General features: G+C 36.7%; 2 protein-coding genes across 2 annotated transcripts in view; both read right to left on the bottom strand.

Moving 5' to 3' along the window:
* Positions 1 to 25,103, bottom strand: part of LOC148129247 (vomeronasal type-2 receptor 26-like) — a 723,059-nt gene that overhangs the window by 314,706 nt on the left and 383,250 nt on the right. The gene's annotated exons all lie outside the window — the stretch shown is intronic.
* LOC113429209 (olfactory receptor 5P76-like) lies at positions 17,864 to 18,808 on the bottom strand. Its single transcript, XM_026691727.1, has one exon. It carries the CDS (start codon positions 18,806 to 18,808, stop codon positions 17,864 to 17,866), a length of 945 nt encoding a protein of 314 aa, XP_026547512.1.

Genomic DNA, 25,103 nt, shown 5'->3' with positions numbered 1-25,103 from the left:
TGCTTTCTGAAAGGAATTCAGCAAGCAAACCAGGAGATCGAAACAACAGACTGGTCGCTCGACGCGACAGCTGGGGCCTCGTCCGGGATCCCTTGATTCGTCCGGGATCTCTTCGATTTTCTGGTTCCACGGTGTGACTTCTGTTTAGAGGTGCATCGCCTTCACTCCCATTTCTACGCACCTGGCATAGGCTCCGTACGAACGTAAGTAATGGGCTCCTCACTTTCCAAAGTTTCGTCAGGGCACAGGGCCGAACTTTATAATTTAGTGAAGAAGGCTAATTCCTTTCAGAAAATCAATGGTACCACTGTGTACCCTATTTCGAAAAAATCTTTAAATAAATTTATAATTTACATTGAGGCACATTGTCCAGCCTATCCATCTGCTGGAACTCTTAGCCATTCTCAATGGGAAAAATTAGGGAAATATTTACATGAAATTCCCAGAGCTCCCATGGATATACTTATCTCTTGGAGAGCAATAATGGCTGCTATAACAATTGTTTATCCACCTTCTAGTCTTCCTGAAACATCTTTTTCTCCTGTTTCCTCTGATTCCCCTTCTTCTCATTCAAAAACTTCTAAGCCTCTTGCGGCTCATCTTGATACAATTTCTTCTTTACCACCTCCTTATCCTGACATTTCTTCCCCTCCTCCTTCCTCTCCTTCTTCTCTTCCTGACTCTTCCCCTATGAAACCTGTGGGAGGAATTATAACTAATCTTCTGTCATCACCTCTGTCTTTAGAAACAGAAGATCCTTCTGCTTATCCTATGACTATCATCCCTGGAGCAGCAGGAGGCAATGTTCATAGCAACATTGAGTTTAAAGTTTTAAAAAATATAAAAGATGCAGTTACAACTTATGGATTACATTCTCCTTTTACTAGGGGAATACTTGATTCTTTGGTTACAGCTAATACAGTTATGTTATTGTATGATTGGAAAATGCTTTTTTCTATGCTTATGACTCCAGCGCAATATGTTGTGTGGCAATCTGAATATGAAAAAGGTATTGAGGCTGAAATTCGTAGGGGTTTGCCTGCTGGAGTAACTGTAGATCATTTACTGGGGAAAGGTCAATCCTCCACTCTAGCACAACAACAAAATTCTCCCCGTCGCAGTTTTGCCATTATTCATATGTGTGCTATGAATGCTTTAAAGCGAGTGGATGATTCAGATTCGCAGTCCACTCAAGCATTTTTAAAAATTATGCAAGGTCCTGATGAGCCATATGCTTCATTCATCAGTCGGCTTCAGACAGCCCTAGATAGACAGATAGATAATTCTGTTGCCAGACAAGAATTACTTATAAAATTGGCTTTTTCTAATGCAAATCAGGATTGTCAAAAATTCTACAGCCAGTCGCTAATAAGCCAGGAGTGACATTGGCTGAGTTTTTACAACTCTGTAGAATTGTAGGAACAACTACTCATAAAATGGATATGCTTGCTACTGCAATCACTGCTTCATTACCAAATTCTAATTCTGCTTCTACTTCTCCTCCTGATGCTTTTGCTGTAACACGCAATGGCAATTGTTTTAACTGTGGCAAGCCTGGACATTTTAAAAATCAATGTCGTATGCCAGGAGGTGGAGCTGTTCTTCGTGGCCAAACCAGAGGTCCACCTTCCTCATCTAAGCCAAAAACTATCTGTCCTCGCTGCAGGAAAGGCTATCATTGGGCTTCACAATGTCGTTCTAATCCTTCTCCTTCTCAGCCTTCGGGAAACTAATTGAGGGGTCTTCAGCTAGCCCCGCCACAAAGGCTGAATTACCCGTCACAACATTTCCTGTGGTATTGTTAGAGGATCTTGTGTATGATGATCCTGGTGCTGTTTTTACTCTTCCTTTAACTACAACGCTTCTCAAACCTCTTCCTCCTTCCACACCTGCCTTGCTTATTCCCAATTCTTCTCTTACAATAGAGGGTGTGGTTGCAGCTCCTTACTTATATGATTCTTCTGCTCTTAATAATCTTGCTTTGGCTGCAATAGGAGATCGTTGCTTTTCTTTAAAAAAGGGGACAGTAGTGGCTACGCTTATAATTTTACCTCTTTTTGAACCTCTTTCTTTGTTTGCATTACAGCAGCCTGTTCAAGCTTCAAAACCAACTCTTTCTGTTATACTCAATGGTCGCATTTTTGAAGGTCTGATAGACACCGGTGCAGATGTTTCTGTTATTCGTTCCTCTGAATGGCCCTCTTCTTGGTCTCTCACAGAAGCTTCTTCAGTGCAGGGCGTAGGTGGGGCTCAAGCTGCTAAGGTCAGCTCTCATTGGCTTTCTGCTTCTACTGAGCATTCTACCTTAACTGCTTATCTTAAACCCTATATTCTTCCTCTACATTGCAATCTCTGGGGACGTGATTTACTTTCTCAATTTCAGGCTTATATTCAGATACCATAGTTTTTCTATCCAAATGTCTATTTCTCCTTTATCTCTTACTCTTAAAACCTCTATTCCTGTTTGGGTGGATCAATGGTCTCTCACCAAAGAAAAATTGGAGGCTTTACATCTTCTTGTCCATCAACAGTTAATAGAAGGACATATTGAACCATCCACCAGTCCTTACAACACCCCAGTTTTTGTAATTAAAAAGAAATCTGGCAAATGGCGTCTCCTTAATGATCTCAGAGCCATAAATTTAATTATTCAACCCATGGGACCACTGCAGTGTGGTCTGCCTAATCCTAATTTGATCCCAGCTGGATTTGATCTCATAATAATAGATTTAAAGGACTGTTTCTTTTCCATACCTCTAGCACAAAAAGATAGGATCATCTTTGCATTCACAGTGCCAGAGCTTAACAACTCTAAACCCACATCTAGGTATCAATGGAAAGTTCTTCCACAAGGTATGCTAAATTCACCAACTATGTGTCAATTTTTTGTCAATGAGGCTCTGCGGCCTTATAGATCTCAATTTCCAAGTTTTCTTGTATATCATTACATGGATGATATCTTAATTGCTGCTGATGGGCCAAAGGGGACGGTTCAAAAAACTTTCCCGATCCTCTTGACCACATTAGCAAAAGCAGGGTTACATATAGCACCTGAAAAAATCCAGTCTCACTACCCAATGCAATATTTAGGTCACAAGGTTTTAGCTTCTACAGCATCTCCACACATTCCTTCACTCACACTTCCACAGCCAACAACGCTGGTTCAATTACAGCAGTGCTTGGGGGTTATTAACTGGGCTAGACCATATCTTGCTTTAACCACACAGATGCTATCACCACTCTTTCAAGCACTAGTAGGATTGAAAAATCCTGCAGATAAGGTCTATCTTTCAGATCAGCATCTAGAAGCTTTAAAACAAGTAAACACAGCCCTAGCAACCCAATGGGTAAACCGTGCACTCACAGACACACCACCTTCTCTTGCTATCCTTTCTACTCATCAACTACTGACTGCAATAATTGTTCAAATATCTAATACAAAAAATCTTCATATCTTGGAATGGCTACACCTACCACACACTCCAAAAACATCTATTTTTACTAGAGCAGCACAAATGGCTTCTCTTATAGAAAAAGGGCATAAGAGAACCAAAGCTCTGATGGGAATGGATATTTTTACATTGTATATTCCTTTTAAGATCACTCAATGGGAACCTCTTTTTCAGACTTCCACAACACTGCAGGACGCGTTGGAAGATTGGTGTGGCCAAGTGTCGTGCCACCTTCCCTCTGATTCACGACTGCAGGTGTTGAGGACAGTTCCTTTTGTTTTACAATCACCTTTTGTCCAACAGCCATTGAAGGAAGGCTTAACTGTCTTTACTGATGGTTCAAAAAATATTGGAGCATGTACATGGTATGAAGATGCTCAATGGCATAAATGTTTAACTACTTCACAATCATCAGCACAACAAGCTGAATTAGCTGCTTTCCTATTGGCGTTGTCTCTTTTTTCACAACAACCTTTAAATGTAATATCTGATAGCATGTATGTTACTCAGATGGTTGCTCATATTTTCGATGCATATATTTCTCCTGTTACCCCTCCCTCTCTCATGACACTTTTTTTGCAGCTTCAGACACTGCTGAAAAAACAAGGGAAACCTTTATTTGTAGCCCATATCAGAAGTCATCAGCAATTGCCTTGATTCCTAGCAGAAGGCAATCATATGGCAGACGAGGCTTGTAAAATTATGGCCTCCTCTCCCCTTCTCCAACAGCTTTCACCTGGGGAGAGTCATGATTATTTTCATCAAAACAGGAAAGCCTTAGTGCGACAATTTGGAATTACATATCAAGAAGCCACAGCAATAATTCAACAATGTCCAACATGTAGCCTGCAGGCCAAAGGTATCCCTGAAGGTGTTAATCCTAGGGGTACTCAAGCCTGTGATACGTGGCAAATGGATGTCACTCATTATCCTCCCTTTGCTCCCTGGAAATACATTCATGTATCAGTAGATACTTATTCAGGGTTTATTATAGCAACATTGCAAAGAGGAGAGGCTACAAAAAATGTTATTAATCACTGTATTCGGTCATTCGTAACGTTGGGATGTCCAAAAATTCTCAAAACAGATAATGAAATTGTCCTGAGTAGAAAACAGTTCCAATGAGGCGCGATATGTCCAACTTGGACTAAAATAGCCATTGTAGAGATGGAAGCCCAAGGTATGGTTAGATAAGATCTCAGGATTTTCATTTATTTCCTTGACTGCAAATTGTAAAGACAGAAATTGCTGATAGATTCATGTGATGACTCTAAAAAGAGTAGTGCATATTATTTTTCAGCATTTGTAGTTTGAAATAAAACATTTGGCATATTCATGAAGGTCTCAATTAGTGAGATTAATTAATCCCCTGAAATGGTTAATATATCAATAGAATAGAATAGAATAGAATAGAATAGAATAGAATAGAATAGAATAGAATAGAATAGAATATTGATCAAGTGTGATTGGACACACAAGGAATTTGTTTCTGGTGCATAAGCTCTCAGTGTACATACAAGCAACAAGTAATAAATAATAATCACCATAAAACACATTCATCATAAATTATAAGATACAACACTTAGTGATAATCATAGGATATAAATAAGCAATCTACATAAATCATACTAGGATACAAAATAAAACAATATAAATCATAAGATTCAAGCAACAAAGCTATAGTCATAAGATAAGGAAATAGGTAATAGGAACGATGAGAATGATAATAATAACACAGATCTCCTAGGTAGTTTGACAATGTTGTGGAAATTAATTGTTTAGCAGAGTGATGGCATGGGGGCGGGACTATCCTTGTGTCTAGGTGTTTTGGGATGCAGTACCCTATAGCATCATTTTTAGGGAAGAAGTTGAAACAGTTTATGTCCAGAATGCGAGTGGTCTATAGATACTTCCATGGCTCTGTTTCTGGCGTGTGCAGTTTTTAGGTCCTCAGTGGAAGGCAGGCTGGTAGCAATTGTGTGGGTTTTTTTCTGCAATTCTAACTATTGAAGTCTGTGGTCACTATATTTACATTTGCATTATTTGAAATGATATTTCCATGGAAAATATGGTAATTAGTTCCAGTTTCATTGAAATAGGTAGTGAAGAATTTTAAGCAGAATTTTTATATATCATTAATGAACTATTACAGTAATTCAAGTTTGTTGTAGTCATAGAAAAATAAATACCTGGACTGAAATTGAAACGATTATAGTAACAGATTAAAAGACATTTACAACTTAAATGTATTTTTAACCAAGTGAGGATAGTTATAGAAAACAAAATAAAAAGAAAAATATTCTAAACATTATTCCTATCTATCTTTTGAATATATAGAACTCGTATATATTTAAAATGAAGTGAACAAAAGGCAAGTTGAAGGATAAACTCATAAACTCTGCTATCTCCACTGTAGTTCCTCAAAATGATCCTCTTCTTTTTTGAGCTTTCCACTAATGGAAATTTCCTCTTCTCCATTTTGCAAACACAATTGATATCTAAAACCGCAAATATGCCTATACTAGCCTCATACAAATTGAATTTTGACTTACATTATATATAAGTTGGTATCTGTATTAATATCATCCTGTTCAAAAAGTAATTGTGATCTATTTGTACTGTTGTTGTTGTTTTTTAAAAAATAAACATTAACATAAGGAAAAAGGATTCTGGTTCTCATTTAAAAGTTATTTATAAACTTTGAAGCATATATAGAGACACTACTTATCTTGGAAATCTATTGGGTTAACATGGAAATTTTATTTGGTGCCAAATTGACCATATGTATCTAATAGTTAGTAGCAAGTATCTGTCCCACATTAGAAAGAAATCAGTGTTTATCTTTAACGCTATTCCCTTCTGATTATGGAAATCAATTTCAGATAACATTGCAAATTTCTTTTTATTATTATTACTAATGATAGTAATATCATTCCTCTAAGATATGGCCTAATAGATTCTTCATTATACATATGACATGATTTTTGCAGGTAAGAACATTATTAGGAGAAAAATCTTATTATGGAAATAAAATCAGAAATTGAGAATCAAGAGGAGGATTTTCATCACTGCTTTTTGTCAGTAAAAGTTCTAAGCCTTCTTCAGAAAACTTGGTTGAATAAAATGATCATCTTACTCAACCCAGCTCTCTCTTTAGTTCAATATCAGAACCAGATACATGGAGTTTAGCATCCCTTTATAGTCCAGGTTCAGATATTTTAGCATAGTATCTTACTAACAGATTAACAGAGTTGGAAGCGATCTTGTAGGTAATCTAGTCCAACACTCCACCCAAGCAGGAGATTCTACCCCATTTCTGACAAATGGAAGTCCAATATCTTCTTGAAAACCTCCAGTGATGAATTCCCACAACTTCCAAAGGCAAACTGTTCCATTGGTTGATTATTCTCACTGTCAGAAAAGTTCTCCTTATTTCTAGGTTGAATCTCTCCTTGATCAGTTTCCATCCATTATTCCTTATCTCACCTTTGGGTGCCTTGGAAAATAGCTTGAGCCCTTCCTCTCTGTGGCAGCCCCTCAAATATTGGAAGACCGCTATCATGTTTCTCCAGTTCCTTCTCTTCACTAGACTAGCCATGCCCAGTTCCTGTAACTGTTCTTCATATGTTTTAGTCCCCAGTCCCCTAATAATTCTGGTTGTTCTTCTCTGCACTTTTTCTAGAGCCTCAGAATCTTTTTTATAGTGTGGTAACCAAATCTGGATGCAGTATTCTAGGTGTGGTCTTACTAAGGCTTTATAGAGTGATATTAGTACCTCCCTTGATCTTGATTGTATCCCTCTGTTAATGCAATTTAAGATTGCATTGATTTTTTTGGCTGTCGCTGCACACTGGTGGCTCATATTTAGCTGGTTGCCCAATAAGACTCCAATATCCCTCTCACAGTTACTGCTATTAAGCCTGGTTTCACCCAGTCTATATTTGTACTTTTGGTTTTTCTTGCCTAAGTGTAAGACTTTACTTTTCTCTACATTGAACTTTACATTACTCTACATCAGTGGTGGGATTCAAATATTTTTACTACTGGTTCTGTGGGCATGGCTTAGTGGGTGTGGCTTGGTGGGCATGGCAGAGGAAGAATACTGAAAAAACCCCATTCCCTCCCCACTCCTGGCAGAAGATTACTGCAAAAACCTCCCTCCCCACCCCAATAACCTGCTTTCCAGCTCCATTCTCCTGTGCAGGGCAACAAAAGAAGACCCAGCTGATCAGCTGGGACTTGAGAGGCAGAGAAGAGATGGGGATGTGGCCAGTCAGAGGTGGTATTCCAAACTACTCAAAATTTCTGCTACTGGTTCTCCGAACTACTCAAAATTTCCGCTACCGGTTCTCCAGAACTGGCCAGAACCTGCTGAATACCACCTCTGCTCTACATCTTATTACCCCACACTTGAGAGAAGGATCTTGCCTTACTTTTTCTATAGACATGTTGTTTTCTAAAGAAATGTTAGCATTTGTGCTAATAAAATACTTAAGACCTATAGGCATTTAAAATTTACTGCCTATTTAATTATTCATAGAAAGCAGTAGAAAGAGAACACAAGCATTTTTAAATGCATAGGACATCATTCAACAAAGACTGGATAATACACAACAATGACTTAATACTTTTTAATGGAATATAATTAACAAGAAACAAAGACAGGCCTGCAAATACAAATTATGTAGTACATATGAACCATACAGAATCTGAAATTGAGCTTAACTTTTTGTGATTGCATGCATGCAAGTTTTTTCAGAATGTTACATGAATTACTTACCTTTGTCTTCTTCTACAATTTTGATTTATGTTTTGGTCCTCAACCTAGTCAATAGCCACAAAATCCTCAGGTTGCCCCAAACCAAGCTAGATCCTGCTTAGATTTCCGGATCAGACAAGGCTGGCTTGGTGCTGATAGATATATTTGTTGGTATGTATGTTTGAAATAAACTTACAGAATGTCATCAAAGAGGTGACTGGAAGGTGCTTCACTGAAGTCTATCATGGAACATAATATGTAGATCTTAGATAAAATATCTACAATGGTTAGTTCTCCTGGTTGGTATTGCTTATGTAGAGGCTCACCAATCCTGCATTTAGCAGTGGGAATCTTGCATACAATTTGGGACAAAAGCACTAAAACCAATGCCTCAAACACCACCATTCTGGATGAAACAGTTCATCTTTAAACCATTTTTAGCATGCCAGCATTGTCCATCAGTCAGTTTACATAAAAGCCAATGTGAACTAAAAACAGTCAGGTGGTGAAACTCACAGAATCCTTTCTAGCTTATTCCCAATTTAGAATACTCCAGGGAATATTAATGGCATTGTATTTTTTTTCAAATACTTTTGCTTTTCTCATGTTGTGTTTCCATTCTAGTGGGTCTAAGAATTCATGCGGGATATAACTCAGAATAACTTGGAAGTTATTCTGCTTAAATGAATAATTGCAATAATTATAAGAAAGAAACCCTAAATCATAAATAAGGAAATTTATTCATGTTGCTGATCAAATACACCATTGGTCTTGTAGAAAAGGTTTACACATTTTAGAAAATGACAAGGGTTATAGGAGATTATTGATGCTGTCAGAATGAGGACGAGTGTTCCCTTTGGGTTATGAGGTGTAGTTGAAATAATACTAGTCAAATTGCTCAGTACAATGGAGAAATCACTACCTGGAATAAAAAAAACCAATGTTTACTGTTTATATTTATGCAAGCATCGTACCAAGAGTTTCAGATATCTGTTGTTTACTGATAGCATGATAATGATCCACAATCTAGTTGTAACTTCAAAAGGGAAGGGAGGGAGGGGAAGGAAAAGTTTCTTCAGATTTTTTTTTGCATTAATATTGCTTTTACTGTATATTCATTATGATTTGGAAACAAGTTTTTTGGAAATACAGAAAACTCACATGAAGCAAAAAGAGAAAAATCTGCTCCCCCCAACCTTCACTGCCCAATTTTTGATGGCGCACTGGGTGGAAGTGCTTTTGGAGGAACCCATGCAGTTGGGAGCTGGCTGCCCTCACCTGACTCAAGTAGAAAAGGGGGAAAGGGGAAAGACTCAAGTAGAAAAGGGGGCGTGCATAAGCGTCCCTGTCCTATTGTTTCTCTTATTCTTCTTTTATTTTTCTTATATGTACCCATTTCATGTATTCACAACTATGTATACACTTATACTTATTATCTTGTAAACAATTGGCAAATCAAATAAATAAATAAATAAATAAATAAATAAATAAATAAATAAATAAATAAATAAATAAATAAATAAATAAAAGAATAGATGTCGTCATGATGGTTTATGCCTCTATTGTGGCAATCGAGGCCATTTTGCCACCAAGTGTCCTGTTAAGACATCCACAGCAGCGACACGTGCGATGGTGGGAAACGAGTATCGCTTGGCCTATGGGGGTCTGTAGGTTGGGGTGTAAAGTCCTTAGGCCCGCCATCTTTACCAACCTTGCCATCCTCTCTACCTTTGACATCTCCACCACAATTGTTATTGGTGAAGCATCTTGTGCTGACAGCAAGTGTGTTCGTGCCTGGTGTGAGAGTGGTGGAGATCCAAGCCTTGGTCGACTTAGGGGCCACGGCCAAATTCATGGATGCTCATTTTGTAGAACAGTGGTTCATTCCTCAGCAACAGGTTTCCTTGCCAGTAATGGTAGAGATGACTGATGGTCGGCCCCTTTGTTCATGACCTGTGGTTGCTGTAACCAAACCCCTTTGCATGTGTATTGGGCAGCATGTGGAGGAAACCATGTTCTATGTTACCGCAGTGCCTCATTTTCTGGTGGTGCTGGGTTTGGAGTGGTTATAGGCCCATGATCCACAGATTGTCTGGTTGTCTGGAGCTGTGCAGTTCCTTGATAGGAAGTGTGCCAACCATTGCTTGCGCTCCTTTGCAGGGAGTGTAGCTACGCCCATGGACCTGGATCTACCTGCAGAGCTGGTGGACTTTGCTGATGTGTTTGGGGAGAAGGAGGCAGATCAGTTGCCTCCGTATTAGGCATATGACTGTCCAATTGACTTGTTGCCCGATGCAAAATTGCCGGTGAGTCAGATATATTCCCTGTCGGAATCGGAGTTGGCCGCATTGCAGGATTTTATTGACAAAAACCTCCAGAAAGGGTTTATCTGGTCTTCTACCTCCCCATTGGCTGCACCAGTGGTTTTTGTAAAAAAGAAATTGGGGGAGCAATGTTTGTGTTGTGATTACCGCAAGTTGAATGCAATCACAGTGAGGAATCGGTACCCGCTTCCCCTCATCCCTGAACTGATTGAGCAGCTTCGTCAAGCTAAGATCTTTACAAAGTTGGATTTGCATGGGGCCTACAATCTGGTTTGCATTCGTGCAGGGGACGAGTGGAAAACAGCTTTCTGGATGAGGTACGGACATTTTGACTATATCGTGATGCCTTTTGGATTAACCAATGCCCTTGCTGTGTTCATGCATTTCATGCACGATGTTTTCCATGATTTGTTGGATCAATTCGTGGTCATTTATTTAGATGACATTTTAATTTACTCAGACTCCCTGCAGGAACACTGTCAACATGTGTGGCTGGTGTTGCAATGTTTGTGTGATAACCACTTGTTTGCTAAATGTGAGAAGTGTCAGTTTGCACAAACCATGATTGACTTCTTGGGACATCGTTTTTGACCTGCCGGGGTGGAAATGGACCCAGAAAAGATAAAATTGTTGCAGGCATGGGAACCTCCACAGTTGGTTAAAGATGTGCAACGACTGTTGGGCTTCCATTTTGAGCTTCTTCGGCAACAGACCGAAACCTCATCTCTGCGAGGCTTCAATCCGTGCTCGCTGCTGGAGCACCCCAAGCTGGCTGGTTTCAGGGCTAAGCCACACCGTACAGGTGGTGAAGAAGAGGGAGACTGCCTGTAGGGTTGAGGAGAGCCACATCTCTCCGCCCCAGCTGGCCATTACTCCCTTTCCCGAAGGCAGTTGTAGTGGTGGTCAGAAATGGCCACCACAAAGAAGAACTCGACCAGAAAAGAATGTGCAGGAGGAAGATAAGAAGAGAAAGTTTTGGTTGACCGGGTCAAACAGCAAAAGCAACAAACAAGGTACCCTGGAATTGAAACTTAAAAAACAATAACATTGTTCCCTAAGAAGATTTTGAAGCTGTGAAGGAGAGAGAAAAGGGAAAGGATTAGGGTTTTTTTCTTCCCTTCCTTATACTGACAGCTAAGAGACTTAAGCAAGAAATTGAAAAAAAATCCACTTTGACATTAATAGGCATCTAAGCTGAAAATAAAAGTCAAAGGGATAACAAAGATTTCTGGATATTTAAAAGTTTTTAAAAGCAGGGAAGGAGAAAAAAAAGAATAAAAGGGCAGGATCTGGAAAAATGGAGGAGACTGCCTGGAACTAAGGAATGGAACTGTAACTAAAAGGAATTTACAGTGAAATTTTAACAAGATTCCTCAAAGATACATTTTAATTGAAACTTGGTAACAAAATAATAGAACCCCAGGAAGAGAAAGTGGAAAAAAGAAGCAGAAAGAAACAGCCTTGGATTATTTAGATTACTTGCTGATTTTGGGTTTTTGCATCTGGATGACTAAAATTAACCGGGTGGTTGTTTAAAACTCTTTAAAATGGTATCACTCTTAGAAGAACTGAAAATGGAATTTAAAAATGGAAAGAAGATGCACAAGAAGGAGAGGTTCTTTTGGCTTCGTATTTCAAATCTTAGAAATGGAGATCTGGAACTATGAGAAACAACAAGAAACGCTTGTAGAACAAGAAGATTGGGACAAAGAAGAAGCCATCTTTAATGACCAAATAATTTTAAGCGGGGGAAGAAAAGGGGTGAAAGAGAGCGAAAGGTTTAAGACTAGAAAAAACAACCAAAAATAAGAAGAAGAATTTGAAAGATAAGGATGATATTAGAAAGCAACAGAAGAGGGGATTACAGACGAGAGAGTTAGAAGTAGAGAGACGAGGGGGTAAAAAGGGGAGGGAGAAGAAGACGGGGAAGAAGGCAAGGAAAAGAAGTTGTAAAAGACAGAAACAAGAAATGGAGAAACAGGGAAAAGATATAAGATTGTAACCATAAGCTTGTTTAGAGATAATGGGTGAAAATTTAATTGCAAAAGGGATTCTGCAAAGGTACATAAGACAGCATTGTTATATTATAAACAGAAATAATTTTAGAAAATATGATTAAAATGATGGATAAAATATTTACTGTAATGTAGTTGAATGTTTGGTAATAAATAAATGAATTAAAATGATTGAAAGAATTAAATGGGAACATTTTTAATTATTAGTAATGATTTATAAAAAATATAAGTGAGAAATATGAAAAAAAAGAATTAACTATGGAAAGTTTATAAGTGTTCCCAAGGAAGTATGATATTTAATTGAAAACAAATGTTAAAGATGTTAAGATTTTAATGAATATTAATGATAGAATTGAATTGGAATGGAATGTGTGCTTTATTTACATATATATATATAATTTTTTCTTTTTAAGAATATAGTGTGTATTTTAAGAATGTACCAAGCAGAATTCGATTGGAAGTTATGTATTATATTGAATGCTATAATCTTAAAGGTATACATTGAAGCTTAAATAAGAGTTTGAATGGATAAAATTAAAAGATATAAAGGTGTCATACTCCAATTGGTAACTACAGGGGAAAATTGTTTAATAAGAAAAGATAATATGAAATTGAAACAGGACAGACAAAAGTATAAATATAATGATTTGATTGAGATGAGATAATTAAAATAAAGTTGAGAAAATTAAAAGAGGGGAAACACTATGTAGAAAATATAAAACGGTAATAAGATATGGAATAGAATATAAAAATGAGCATGAAATTGAGTTTGGTGTCTGTATGAAGAACTGATAGCCTGGGACCATGCTATTTTTTTAAAAAAAAAGATGTTTTACATATATCTCCAAGAATACAGTATCAGTTAAATCCACAGGAGCTGAATTCAACTTGAAACATACTTTACCTTTATGAAGAAATTATTCAGGATCTGAAGAGAAGTGGGAACATGTTATCTTCCTTCTTTAAGCTTTTATCAACTAGAGGCTCACTTAATGGAAATTACTCTACTCCCCTTGGTCCTCATCAGTAAATCATTATAAATGTTTTGCTCTTTCTTTAAACCACATAATTGATGTTAGGAGGTGTAAAGAAAATAAATCTTCATCTAATCAATTTGTGTTAAATTTTTAGGTTGCTATGAACTGGTTTCCAAGTAAGTATGGATGATGAAGAGTTTGGAAATTCAGTGAATTAGGGAAGAATACAGATATAGACTTACATTGGGCTTCTGATATCGTATTTACATAAACCAAATATAACAATTTAGAATGATTGTCCCGGTAATGTGGACTAAATAGGAGGGAAAATATATGCCTGTTACTAAACTTTCAGTCACACTTCCATTTTCATGAGATGTCCTTCAGGAGAAATTTCTCCATGATTGTCAGGTGAAAGCAACCAGAGCTACTTGTGAAGAGTCTCAAACAGAAACTTTATTGCCACAAATAATGTAACAAGACTCCCACCACAATGGCTGCATTCCTTTGAGATTGACACATTAAGGGTTCAAGGATTCTGGGGGAGGACATGCTTGTGCTGCTTACTGCAGTGCAACAACTCTAAACTTGGGCCCCTCTTGACTTCTCGCTCCTGTCTAGCTGGAAATTCCACCACAATGATTAGAGTTTGATGAAGTCACACTTATGGAAGGCAAGATGTCTAGAGTACCTTTGAGGAATAAATATTAGATGTTCCATAATAAATAATGAGCCATGGAGAAAGAACTATCTCTAAGAAATAGGAAGAACATGGCTGTGAGTTCTACTATTCCTTGTTCCCACACATTCTAATCTTCAGAGGGTTGGTTAGAAGGGGTTGGAGGAACATTCTACATGGTGCATTGTAGTTAGTCCCTGTTACTGAACTGTGAGAGGCGTTGCTTTTCTAGGTATTACAAAGGGTCATGGAATTCAAGTTTTATTTAACATATTGGGCAGAAAAATTCTAGCTGGACAATATTTCTTCATTATTATTTGAGAACTTTTAATTGTACATTTTGAAGTTCAAAAAACTTCAAACTTTTGACTTCTGGCTGACGTTGCAGTGAGATCAAATGTGAGGAATGAATCTCCACACCCCCATGCTGAGTTCTCTCCATTGGAGGGCTTTGAAAGAAGCTAAATCCACCCAGTATGGGTGGTGAAGAAAAGAGGTTGCAGAGACCTGCAACTCCTTTGCTTGACTCAGGGCTTCTTCCCTTTCATCCATGATGAGGACAAGAGGCAGCCATCATGGCTGCCATGAAGCTAGGACAGCTGAGGCAATAAAGAAAGTGCAGGAGCAGTGTAGATGGACAGTGACTGGAGCTGGGTGAGATGATTCCTTTTTTATTTAGAACCTAACTTTAAAAGGAAAAAAAAAAGAAAATCAAGAAAAAGAGACTCTTATAACTGTTTGCTAAAGAGGCAAATAATTATACAGAGAAAAATCCTAGACCTCAAAGAAAGGAACTAAGGAGAGAGAAGCTAAAAACTTTTTAAAACATAGAAAATTGGACTTTCAAACTGGGTAGGTGTTGTTTTGGAAAGGCATTTTAAAATGCTGGAACTATCTACTTGAATAACTTACTTTGCTTCTATAAATTGAATTAAAATTGGTTACATTTCCAACAATGCTGAAACCTAAGTTGAGGGCATCACCTACTGATGAATGGAAAATATATCCAACTTTCCAAGCCTGGGAAAGTTTCTGATAAGAGAAATAAACAATGCTCATCTGGAGGACTGTGGTGATACCTACTGATCTATAATTATCTACTTTATGATTACTGGAGACTCAACTGTGGGAATAAGGAAGACTCTTAAGGAAAGTAAACTGACTTCTGACTTTTGAAATGCTTCCTGGACTATCTAAATGGATCTGATTGAATAATCCTGAAATATAAAGAACTATGAGTATTATACTTTCTGAGGAGCAACAATAGGCTTGAATATATTGTTTTTGGACTATTGAGTAAAAGCGGGACTTACTAAAATAACACAAGATGCTCCATCAGGGGAAATAAGTGAAATTTCAAAAGAAATGGTGTTGATGTTCCAAAGCATTAAGGATACTATGAGAAAGAATCACAGGAGATACAGAACCTATTGCATGGCATAAATGGGAAAATAGAAAGTACCCTGCAACTGATAATGAATGAAGACCAAAAATTCCAGGAAAGAGAGGAGACAACCGAAAAAATGGAGGAAAAGATAGAACAGACAAACCAACAAATAGAGTAAGAAGATGAGAAGGAAAAGACAAGAAACATAATAATGACTGATGAAATAAACCAAGGGGAAAGTATTTTAAGAAATTTAAAAATGGAATTGGATAAGCAGGAAAGATACTTCTGAAAGGGGCTTGGGTAGATACTGTGCAGATCTACTGTAAAGATCTGGCAGCATAGGGGGGTAGAGATGGCAGAAATGTTTAGACTCAACGGTGAAAACACAGATGTAGATAGAAACCGAATTGTAGAGAAGAGTATGGGAGGCAAGCTAAAAATGAATAAGAATTGAAGTATTAAAATGACAAAGAGGTGATAGATAGAAAGGAAATATTTATTTATTTATTTATTTATTCTTTCTAATATAATGATGACCTGATTAAAAACTAGAATAGAGGTAGAAATAAGAATACAAGAATACACAAAGTAATAGCTAGATGGAAAGATAAGAGGTTGAAAGATGGTATTATTATGTATATTTAAACAATATGGAGATTGACACTAGAATGGTGCACTGGAACATTGAATAATTAAATAATGAAGGACTATATCTTAATATAAACATGGCTACAAACACTAGGATTAGTAACAGTTGCTTGACTAAAAGCCAGAATAGAAGTAGAAATAAGAAATAGGGGGAATATTAGCACACATATTTTTTATATTATAGAATAAAAGCAATGACTAGAGGGAAAGATTAGAGGTTGAAAGATGGCACTACTATGTAAGCTCAAATAATATTGTGATTGGTATTAAAATTGAACATTGAAATATTGAACAACTACTTTAAACAAACATGTACTTTAATTCTAGGTTTACATAAATTTGACTAATGTAACAAATATTATTAATATTATTATTGCCACTTGTACCAAAATGAATGATACCAAGATGCCACACTGTTCATGTACTGATGCTGATGTATATTTTAATAAATAATAACAATAATAATAATGATAATAATAAAATATTTCAAACTTCACAGACACCGATATTGTCAATCAAATTATTAACTTGGGAAATGCAAATAACATTCTGATCTCTTATCTTAGTATTCATAAAAAAATTCAAAAGATTTATATACAAGAATTGTTCCTTAGCCAAACTTCTTGTAATTGGAAACAAAGAAACAGAAATTATTTTATGTGATGTACCAGAAAAGTTGCATTTGATTCAATTTGGGAATAAATGACAGTTTTTTGCAAAACATAATAGGCTAATATTTTACATGTTTACCACAGATGTACCAGTGTTGCTCAAATCTTAACTTGCTGTTAGATTCTTTTAGCAAGTGTGTTTTCATATGCAATAAATATCATTTAAAATACAGTGGTCTTTCTCAAACATTTAGTCAAAGTCATGCATTCTTTTAAAAAGGAAATAAATAAAAATAAAAATAAATATTTTGATTTTTAATTATAAAAGTAAAATCATAAAGAAAAAAATGATTATTTTATTTATTTACTTTATTAAATGTATTGACCACCTATCTTAGCATAAAGTAACTGGCAGTTTATAATACATATATTTACAATATACAACATAACATTATTTTTGTTTTCTTGGGTACACATTATGTCAGTCAAAGGACTCCTTCCCCCCTACTGATCAAGTTAGGATGAAGGTGGACTACATAATGCAGATAAAAAAATATCACCTTAATATAGACTTCTATAGGTTATGGATTGAAAAGGGACATCACTAAAGGTTAAGCTCTTTGAAAATTATGAAGAGAATAGAATAATCCATGGAAACACAGCAGCATCTTTCCAACCTCCAAAGACTTCCCCTTCCTATTAAGACTTGGAGGGATTGATTATAGATTGATTAACACAAACTGGATTGCCACTGTGAGGTATACTTTGGGTTCCTTACTTTTAACAGTGGACAGGAGAAGATCAAAGTCTCCTTCCATCTCAATATTTCCATTTCAGCAGACTCGATGAAACACAGAGATACTGATAGAAGAAGTTAGAGCTCCAATTTCACATCCCATCAGAAACATCACAGAAATAAACAGTTGAACTATTTTAGTGACATATTGATAATGACATTAACGAATAGGTTTTGAGTCAAAAGAGATGAATTCAACAAAATAAGAATCTTCATGGTTTTTCTTCAAAGTTCCTTCTTTTCAACACCTTGATCACAGCCCTGTGGATATCCTTATTCCGCAAAGTGTAAATGATGGGGTTAAGCAGGGGAGTGATCACAAGATACAGAACTGCAACCTTTTTGTTCTTATCAGGAGATGAGCTTGAATGGGGTCTTATGTATATAGACATGATGGTACCATAGAACAAGGTGACCACAGCAAGGTGGGAGCCACAGGTGGAGAAAACCTTATAACGTCCTTCAACTGACTGCATTTGAAAAATTGAATGTAGGATGCAACTATAGGAAAACAAGATAACCGAAAAGGGAACCAGAACTACAAAAACTGATAAACCATTAAGTATGTCTCTGGTGTGCTTTACATCATCACATGCAAGAGCTAGCAAAAAACGCAGCTCACAGAAAAAATGGTTAATGAGATTCGGACCACAGAAGGAATGACGAAAGATGCAAACTATAGTGACCATTGAGACAAGGAAGCCTATGATCCAGCAGGAGATGGCAAGCAAATGTTGGCACTTTCTGTTCATGGCAGAGGCATATCTCAAGGGGTTGCAGATGGCCAAGTAGCGATCATAAGCCATGACGCCCAAGAGCAGGCATTCAGTACTGCCCAAACTCAGACCAGTGCCTCCCTGTAAGATGCAACCTATTGAGGAAAGCACTCCTTTTCCAGCCAACAGGTGGGCTAAAGTCTGAGGCACAGAGCTGGTGACATACGCTATGTCCAGGCTTGCAAGATGGCTGAGGAAGAAGTACATAGGTGTGTGCAGTTGAGCATCAATGTGTACCAATACGATAATTAGCAGGTTACCCAAAACTGTGAGCAAGTACATTGTTAGGAAGACCACAAATAGCACAATGCATTGATTTTGATGAGATGTGAGTCCTAAGAGAACGAACCCTGTTTCTGAAGTGAAGTTCTCAGCACGCATCTTGGCATTCTGCCTACAGAGCAATTGTTGGACAATGAGTTTAAATACAAAACACAGATAGAGAAAAGGAAGAACAATCTGTACATCCACTATAACTCAATATCAGCTGAGAATGCTTGATTTCCAATCCAACTGTCTGGATTCTACCTTTTGATCAGTTCAGAACAGGACCAAAACATTATCAATGGATTATCAAAATGTGCTATATTTCCTAGATAATGAATCAACTCCTATCTCAGGATTGCAATTATGAAACCTGAATGTTGGAATGATTCACACACAATTTATCTTCCAGACAGAAATCAATGCATTAATAGAATCTTGATGGCGCAGTGGTTAGAGTATAGTACTGTAGGCTGCTTCGGCTGAATATTGGCTGCCTGCAATTTGGCAGTTCAAATACCCACAGGCACAAGGTTGACTCAGCCTTCCATCCTTCCATGGTGGGTAAAATGAGGATCCAAAATTATTGGGGGCAATATGCTGACTCTGTAAACCCTTTAGAGAGGGCTGAAAGGTACTATGAAGCAGTATAGAAGTCTAAATGGTATTCATATAGCTATCTGGAATTTCTGCCTAATACCAGTAGGAGGGCTATAGATGAGTTTTAGCAAAAAAAAAAAAAAATCAGATGGAAGCACAGTAAGGGGTGATGTGACATACTAGATTCCTTTATAACCTCCACAGAATGAATATGCTGTATGTTTTTAAGTAGCTTTGTAAGATGTCCTTTCTCCATTAGGAAAGAATGCAGTCAGGATCCTCTTCAATCAAAGTTACCAATAACATAGAAACTTATAAACTGCTAACTCATACCAATCCTTTCAAAGTTCTCAATATATTTTGAAGAGTTCCCTTACCTTATAAACTAAGTAGATTGTTATTTATCATTTCTTAGATTGTCTTATGACCCTTTACGGATCGTAAATGTCTAAGATCTATTTGACAGAGCCTACTATTATGCATGAATACAATAATATCTCAGGGAGTTTTGAAATGATAAGATTTGTTTCTATTGAGATCGGGATCATTCACTGGGAATTGTATGAGTAGCCACCACACAACTTGCTTTGGGAAGCTTTTTGCTGCTCTACATGAAATGTAATTTCCTGGTAACCTAACAGAAATGATGCCATCCCTGGACTAGGAAGTCAAAGAAATATTGAACAAAAAGAATGAGAGGGACAGATGAAGAGAGACAGAGAGAAAGACAGAGACAAAGAGAGAGAAATTGAGAAAGAGGGAGATCTGAGACACGTCATTTTTAATTGGCAGCCAAACTGTGTCAGTTAAATCCCTAGGAACAGAGTTCAACTTGAAGCATATTTTACCTTAATGAAGGAATTATTCAGGACCTGAAGAGAACTGGGAACATGTTATTTTCCTTCTTTAATAAAAGGGGAGCTTTTATCAACCAGAGACCCACTTAATGGAAATTATTCATTTCCCCTTGATACTCTTCAGTAAATCATTATAAATGTTTTGCTCCTCCTTTAAACTGTTTAATTAATGTTTTGGGGTTTAAATCTTCACCTAATCAACTTGTGTTAAATCTTTGGAATTGCTATGAGCTGGTTTCCAAGTAAATATGGATGATGACATTTTTTTAAAATTCAAAATTAATGATATTAATTAAGAGGGGAAAACAAATATGGAAATATGTTGGACTTCTTATACTATATTTACCTAAATCAAGTATGACAGTTTAGAATGATTGTCCCGGTAATGTGGACTAAATAGGAGGGAAAATATATGTCTGTTATTATATGTTCAGTCACACTAAGATGGTATTTTTCATTTTCATGAGATGCCCTTCAGGAAAAAAAAATCCTTTATCATTGTCAGGTGAAATCAACCAGAGCTACTTGGGAAGAGTCTCAAACAAAACTTTATTGCTATATAATCATGTTACAAGACTCCCATCACAATGGCTTCATTCCCTAGGGAATGACACTTTAAGGGTTCAAGGCTCTGGGGAAGGACTCGCTTATGCTGCTCACTGCATTGATGTTGTCAGTACCACCAGACAAGTACGGATGTTTTTTAACAACAAGCCCTGGATAAATAGAGAAGTGTGTCTTTTATTAAGAGCTATAAATGCTGCTTTCCATTCTAATGATGTGCTACAGTACAGAGAGGCAAGAGCTAAATTGAAAAAGGGCATCAGGGACATTAAAACTATGTACAGACGGAGGATTGAACATCATTTTGAGAGCTTAGACTCTCATCGGGTATGGCAAGGTCTGCAACAAATTATAGAGCAGAGCAACAAAAATAGTTTGTCTAGCAGTAGTGATTCTTTGGCTGAGCAGCTAAATCAATTCTTCAGCCATTTTGAGGTGGAAACAGGAACGACCATCATTCCAGTATCTACCACTGATAGTACACTACTAACATCTACCATTGACAGACAACCACTTCTACTGCAGATTTGTGATGCGAGAATCGCTTTCCAGAATATTAACACCCAGAAGGCAGCTGGGCCAGATGGAATCTTTGGATGAGTTGTTAGAGACAGCACTGCAGAGTTAGCTGGAGTGTTCACAGTTATTTTCAATCTTTCCCTGTCACAGTGCTCTATCCCTACCTGCCTGAAGATATCCATTAAAGTGCCAGTCCCTAAGCATACAGTAGTGCTATCTCTCAATAATTATAGATCAGTAACTTTAACATTTTTATTTATTTATTTATTTATTTATTTATTTATTTATTTATTTATTTATTTATTTATTTATTTGTTTGCCAATTGTTTACAAGATAATAAGTATAAATGTATACATAGTTGTGAATACATGAAATGGGTACATATAAGAAAAATAAAAGAATAAGAGAAACAATAGGACAGGGATGGTAGGCACATTGGTGCGCTTATGCACGCCCCCTACAGGCCTCTTAGGAAAGGGGTGAGGTCAATAGTAGACATCTGTTGTCATGAAATGTTTTGAGAGACTGATGTTGAACTATATTAAGGCTAGTCTTCCATCTACTTTGTACTCATGCCAATTTGCATATAAGAGTAACAGATCAACTGATTATGCTCCATCTATTGTTGTCCATACTGTATTGAATTATTTGGAACAACAGGAACATATGCAAGGCTGTTATTTGTGGATTATAGCTCTGCCTTTAACACCATTCTACCCAACAGGTTGTTTCTTAAAATGTCCAGTTTGGGTATAAATCAGAAAATTTGTTTGTGGATAAAGGATTTTCTGATAGATACGCCAGTCAGTAAGGATGGGATCTCACCATTCTTCTGCTCTGATGCTAAGCACAGGAGCCCCCCAGGATTGTGTGCTAAGCCCCTTCTTTTATTCTTTTCTTTTCCAAATTTTTTTAAATTTCAATATACATATAACAACAATACATTAACAGTGTGGCATCAATATATCATACATCTCTCATTGCATATATTCACATTAATTCATAATTCTTCAATGTTTATTTTCAACCTTTCAAAATTCTCTCCAAATTCCTACCACCGTATCTATTAGACATACCTAGTAATTCCATTATTCATTTTCTCACAGTTTTTATTTTATTTTTATAATAAAAAATTCTCATTTGGCAAGTAGTGTGGTTCTAGGTTTCACATCTCAATAAAAACATGACCATAGTCACCCATTCATTTTATTTGTTCAATTTCATATTGCCTCATCCTAATTATTATTAAATATTAAGCTTATCTTATCCAATCTCAATTCATGTTCTCATATCTTATTTTACAATGTTATCTAAAATTCTCATCTCAACTCTATATTCATTTATTTAATTCCGATTCCTGTTATATCTCCTTCCATTTTTCTTAGTATATTCTCATATCTTATTTTACAATGTTATCCAAAATTCTCATCTCCTTTCTCTTGTCATTTCTCATATTATTATTTTTCTGTCACATTTGTTATTTTATCAATACTTATCTGTAAATATAATTGTCCTCTCTAATTAATAATTTGAGCTAACCACCTTCATTCTACTTTAATATCAATCTCCCTATCTAGTATAAAACACAAACACATATATATATTTCTCTAACACCTTATAAATCATCTATACATTACAAAATACTATTTTCAAAATATTCTTATACATCACAACATATTATCTTGTGGAATTTCCTTCCTTATCCTTTTTTTCCCCACCCATTATCTCTCACTCTTTGGACAATGTACTTACTTTTCATCCTTGTTTGTTTCCTATTCCTCGTTGTTTTCTGGTCCTTTCTCTTATTTCCCTTTTTTCTCATTCTTATTCCCTTCCATTTCTCATTCCAATTATTAAACTTTTCTCGGTCCCTCTTTTGATTTTGATTTTGCCCTACCTTTTTCTGCTTTTTCCCTCTCTCTTTAACCATTTTCCAAACCATTCTCCCTTTTATCATCCCATCAGACCACAAATTTTTAATTCTAATTCCCTTTCCCCCCTGCTTAAATAATTGTTGTTCTTTTTGTCCTTCTAAGTTTGCTTCTTCTTTATAGAACTCGTCCCCCTCTGGTTTATTGTGTTCTTGTGTATGCTGAGTCACCATTTCTAATTTCTGTAGTATGTAATTGCACATTTCAAGTTTAATTTTTGTCATATCCCTTATATCTTGCAAATCCAATCTTGTGTCTTGTAAGTCCAGTCTTATATCAATGAATAGCTCCTCCATTATATCTTCTCATTTTTTTCTTTTTCTTTCCTCTTCTTTAATAGCCAAAATACTCTTCTTTGATGGATATATTCAATCCTAAAGCCCAGTATATTATTTCAGCCAATATCTTTTGGGTTTATTTTCAACAATTCATACTCTTGAGTCTTTATTCCAGGTCTTCTAATTGGCCCTTTCCCAACTGTTTCCCAAATTACCGTGTGATTCTATGACAATAATAAAGTTCCTTTTATTTTCTTTTAAGTTCCAAAATCCAAACTCTCAAAAAGACCAGACGCTTTTTTAAAAAATGTACTTTTTAAAAAAGTTTTCCTGTACCATCAGGTGCCACTCTTGAGTCTTTTTATCTTTAACTTTCTTTGTTGAATATAATATTTTTATTAAGTTCGCTAATTTCAATCATTAGCTATTATTTCTTTTCTTTTCAACACACTCAGTTCCAGAATTTAATTATTCCCTTTGAGTGCCCACAGTTCAATATATACCCAGTTTAATTTCTAAACCTTTGTTGTGTTAAAGTATTTTCCTTTAAATTTCTCCTCCAAATTAGTCCGATACAGTAATCCAAACCTAGTTTTGTAAAATCCAATTTCTTTCTCACTTTCTCTGGTCACCTCTTCCACACACTTTCCTCCAAAATAACCCTTTATTTTTAATACTGGGGTACCTCAAAAGTGATATTATTTGCCTGGTTCACACTCTACTCACTGCTTCTCTGCTCCAGCACAAAACTTAGTTTCCCGGAAGGTTCTTTGTTTTCGTAGTGGTCATTTTAGGATGACTGCTGCAGCTTGCCTTTGAGAGGGATTTTCCCATCAGGGACAGGAGTTGACAGGAGTCGACCCTCCAGGCAATTTCCCCCTACAGGGTGGCTCCGGTCCTGATTGAGACCCTCCTGCAAGTGAGCTTGGGCAAAACCGTACACGATTGCGGATTCCGCTCCAACTCCGATGAGGAACAAATCGGAAGTCACCCCTTCTTTTATTCTTTGTACACACATGACTGCACCCCATTGTATAATACCAATGCAATTATTAAATTTGTGGAGGACACGACAGTGTGGAGCTCATTCATAAGAACAATGAGTCTGCTTATAGAAAGGAAGTACAAGGGCTGATACTGTGATGTAAAGAAAATAATCTTACACTTAACACAAAAAAACCCTAAAGAACTTATAATTGACTTCAGGAGGAAGAGAGATGTACATTTACCACTGTACATAAATGGTGAGGAGGTGGAGAGGGTTGGTAGTTTTAAATTTCTGGGCACTTATATCTCTAAGGACTTCTCATGGACTTGAATGCTAATATGCTTATGAAGAAGGCACAGAAGGAGCTGTACTTTCTGAGAATGCTCAGGAAAATAAATCTATCTCAGCATTTACTTCTGTCCTACTACCACAGCACCATTGATAGTGTCCTGACATATGGCATTCTTGCATGGTATGGGAGCAGCTCTGTAGTGGACAAAAATACTCTACAGAGAATAATTAAAACTGCCCAGAATATCATCAGGCTCCAGCTACCAGCCCTGGATGACATCTTTGCATCTCGCTGTTTGAGGAAGTTGCACAATGTTAGGGTTTGAGGATTAACCCCTAGAAGAGTATTGCAGCAGTAGTCAAACCAAGAAGCCAAACGAGAG

This window comes from Notechis scutatus, chromosome Z (genome assembly GCF_049901735.1).
Source record: "Notechis scutatus isolate UNSWTSFEM ecotype Mainland chromosome Z, rNotScu1.2, whole genome shotgun sequence".
In the NCBI taxonomy this organism is placed as follows: Eukaryota; Metazoa; Chordata; class Lepidosauria; order Squamata; family Elapidae; genus Notechis; species Notechis scutatus.
The sequence above is the reverse complement of the archived record's forward strand: the minus strand, read 5'-3'. Positions and strand labels throughout refer to the sequence as shown.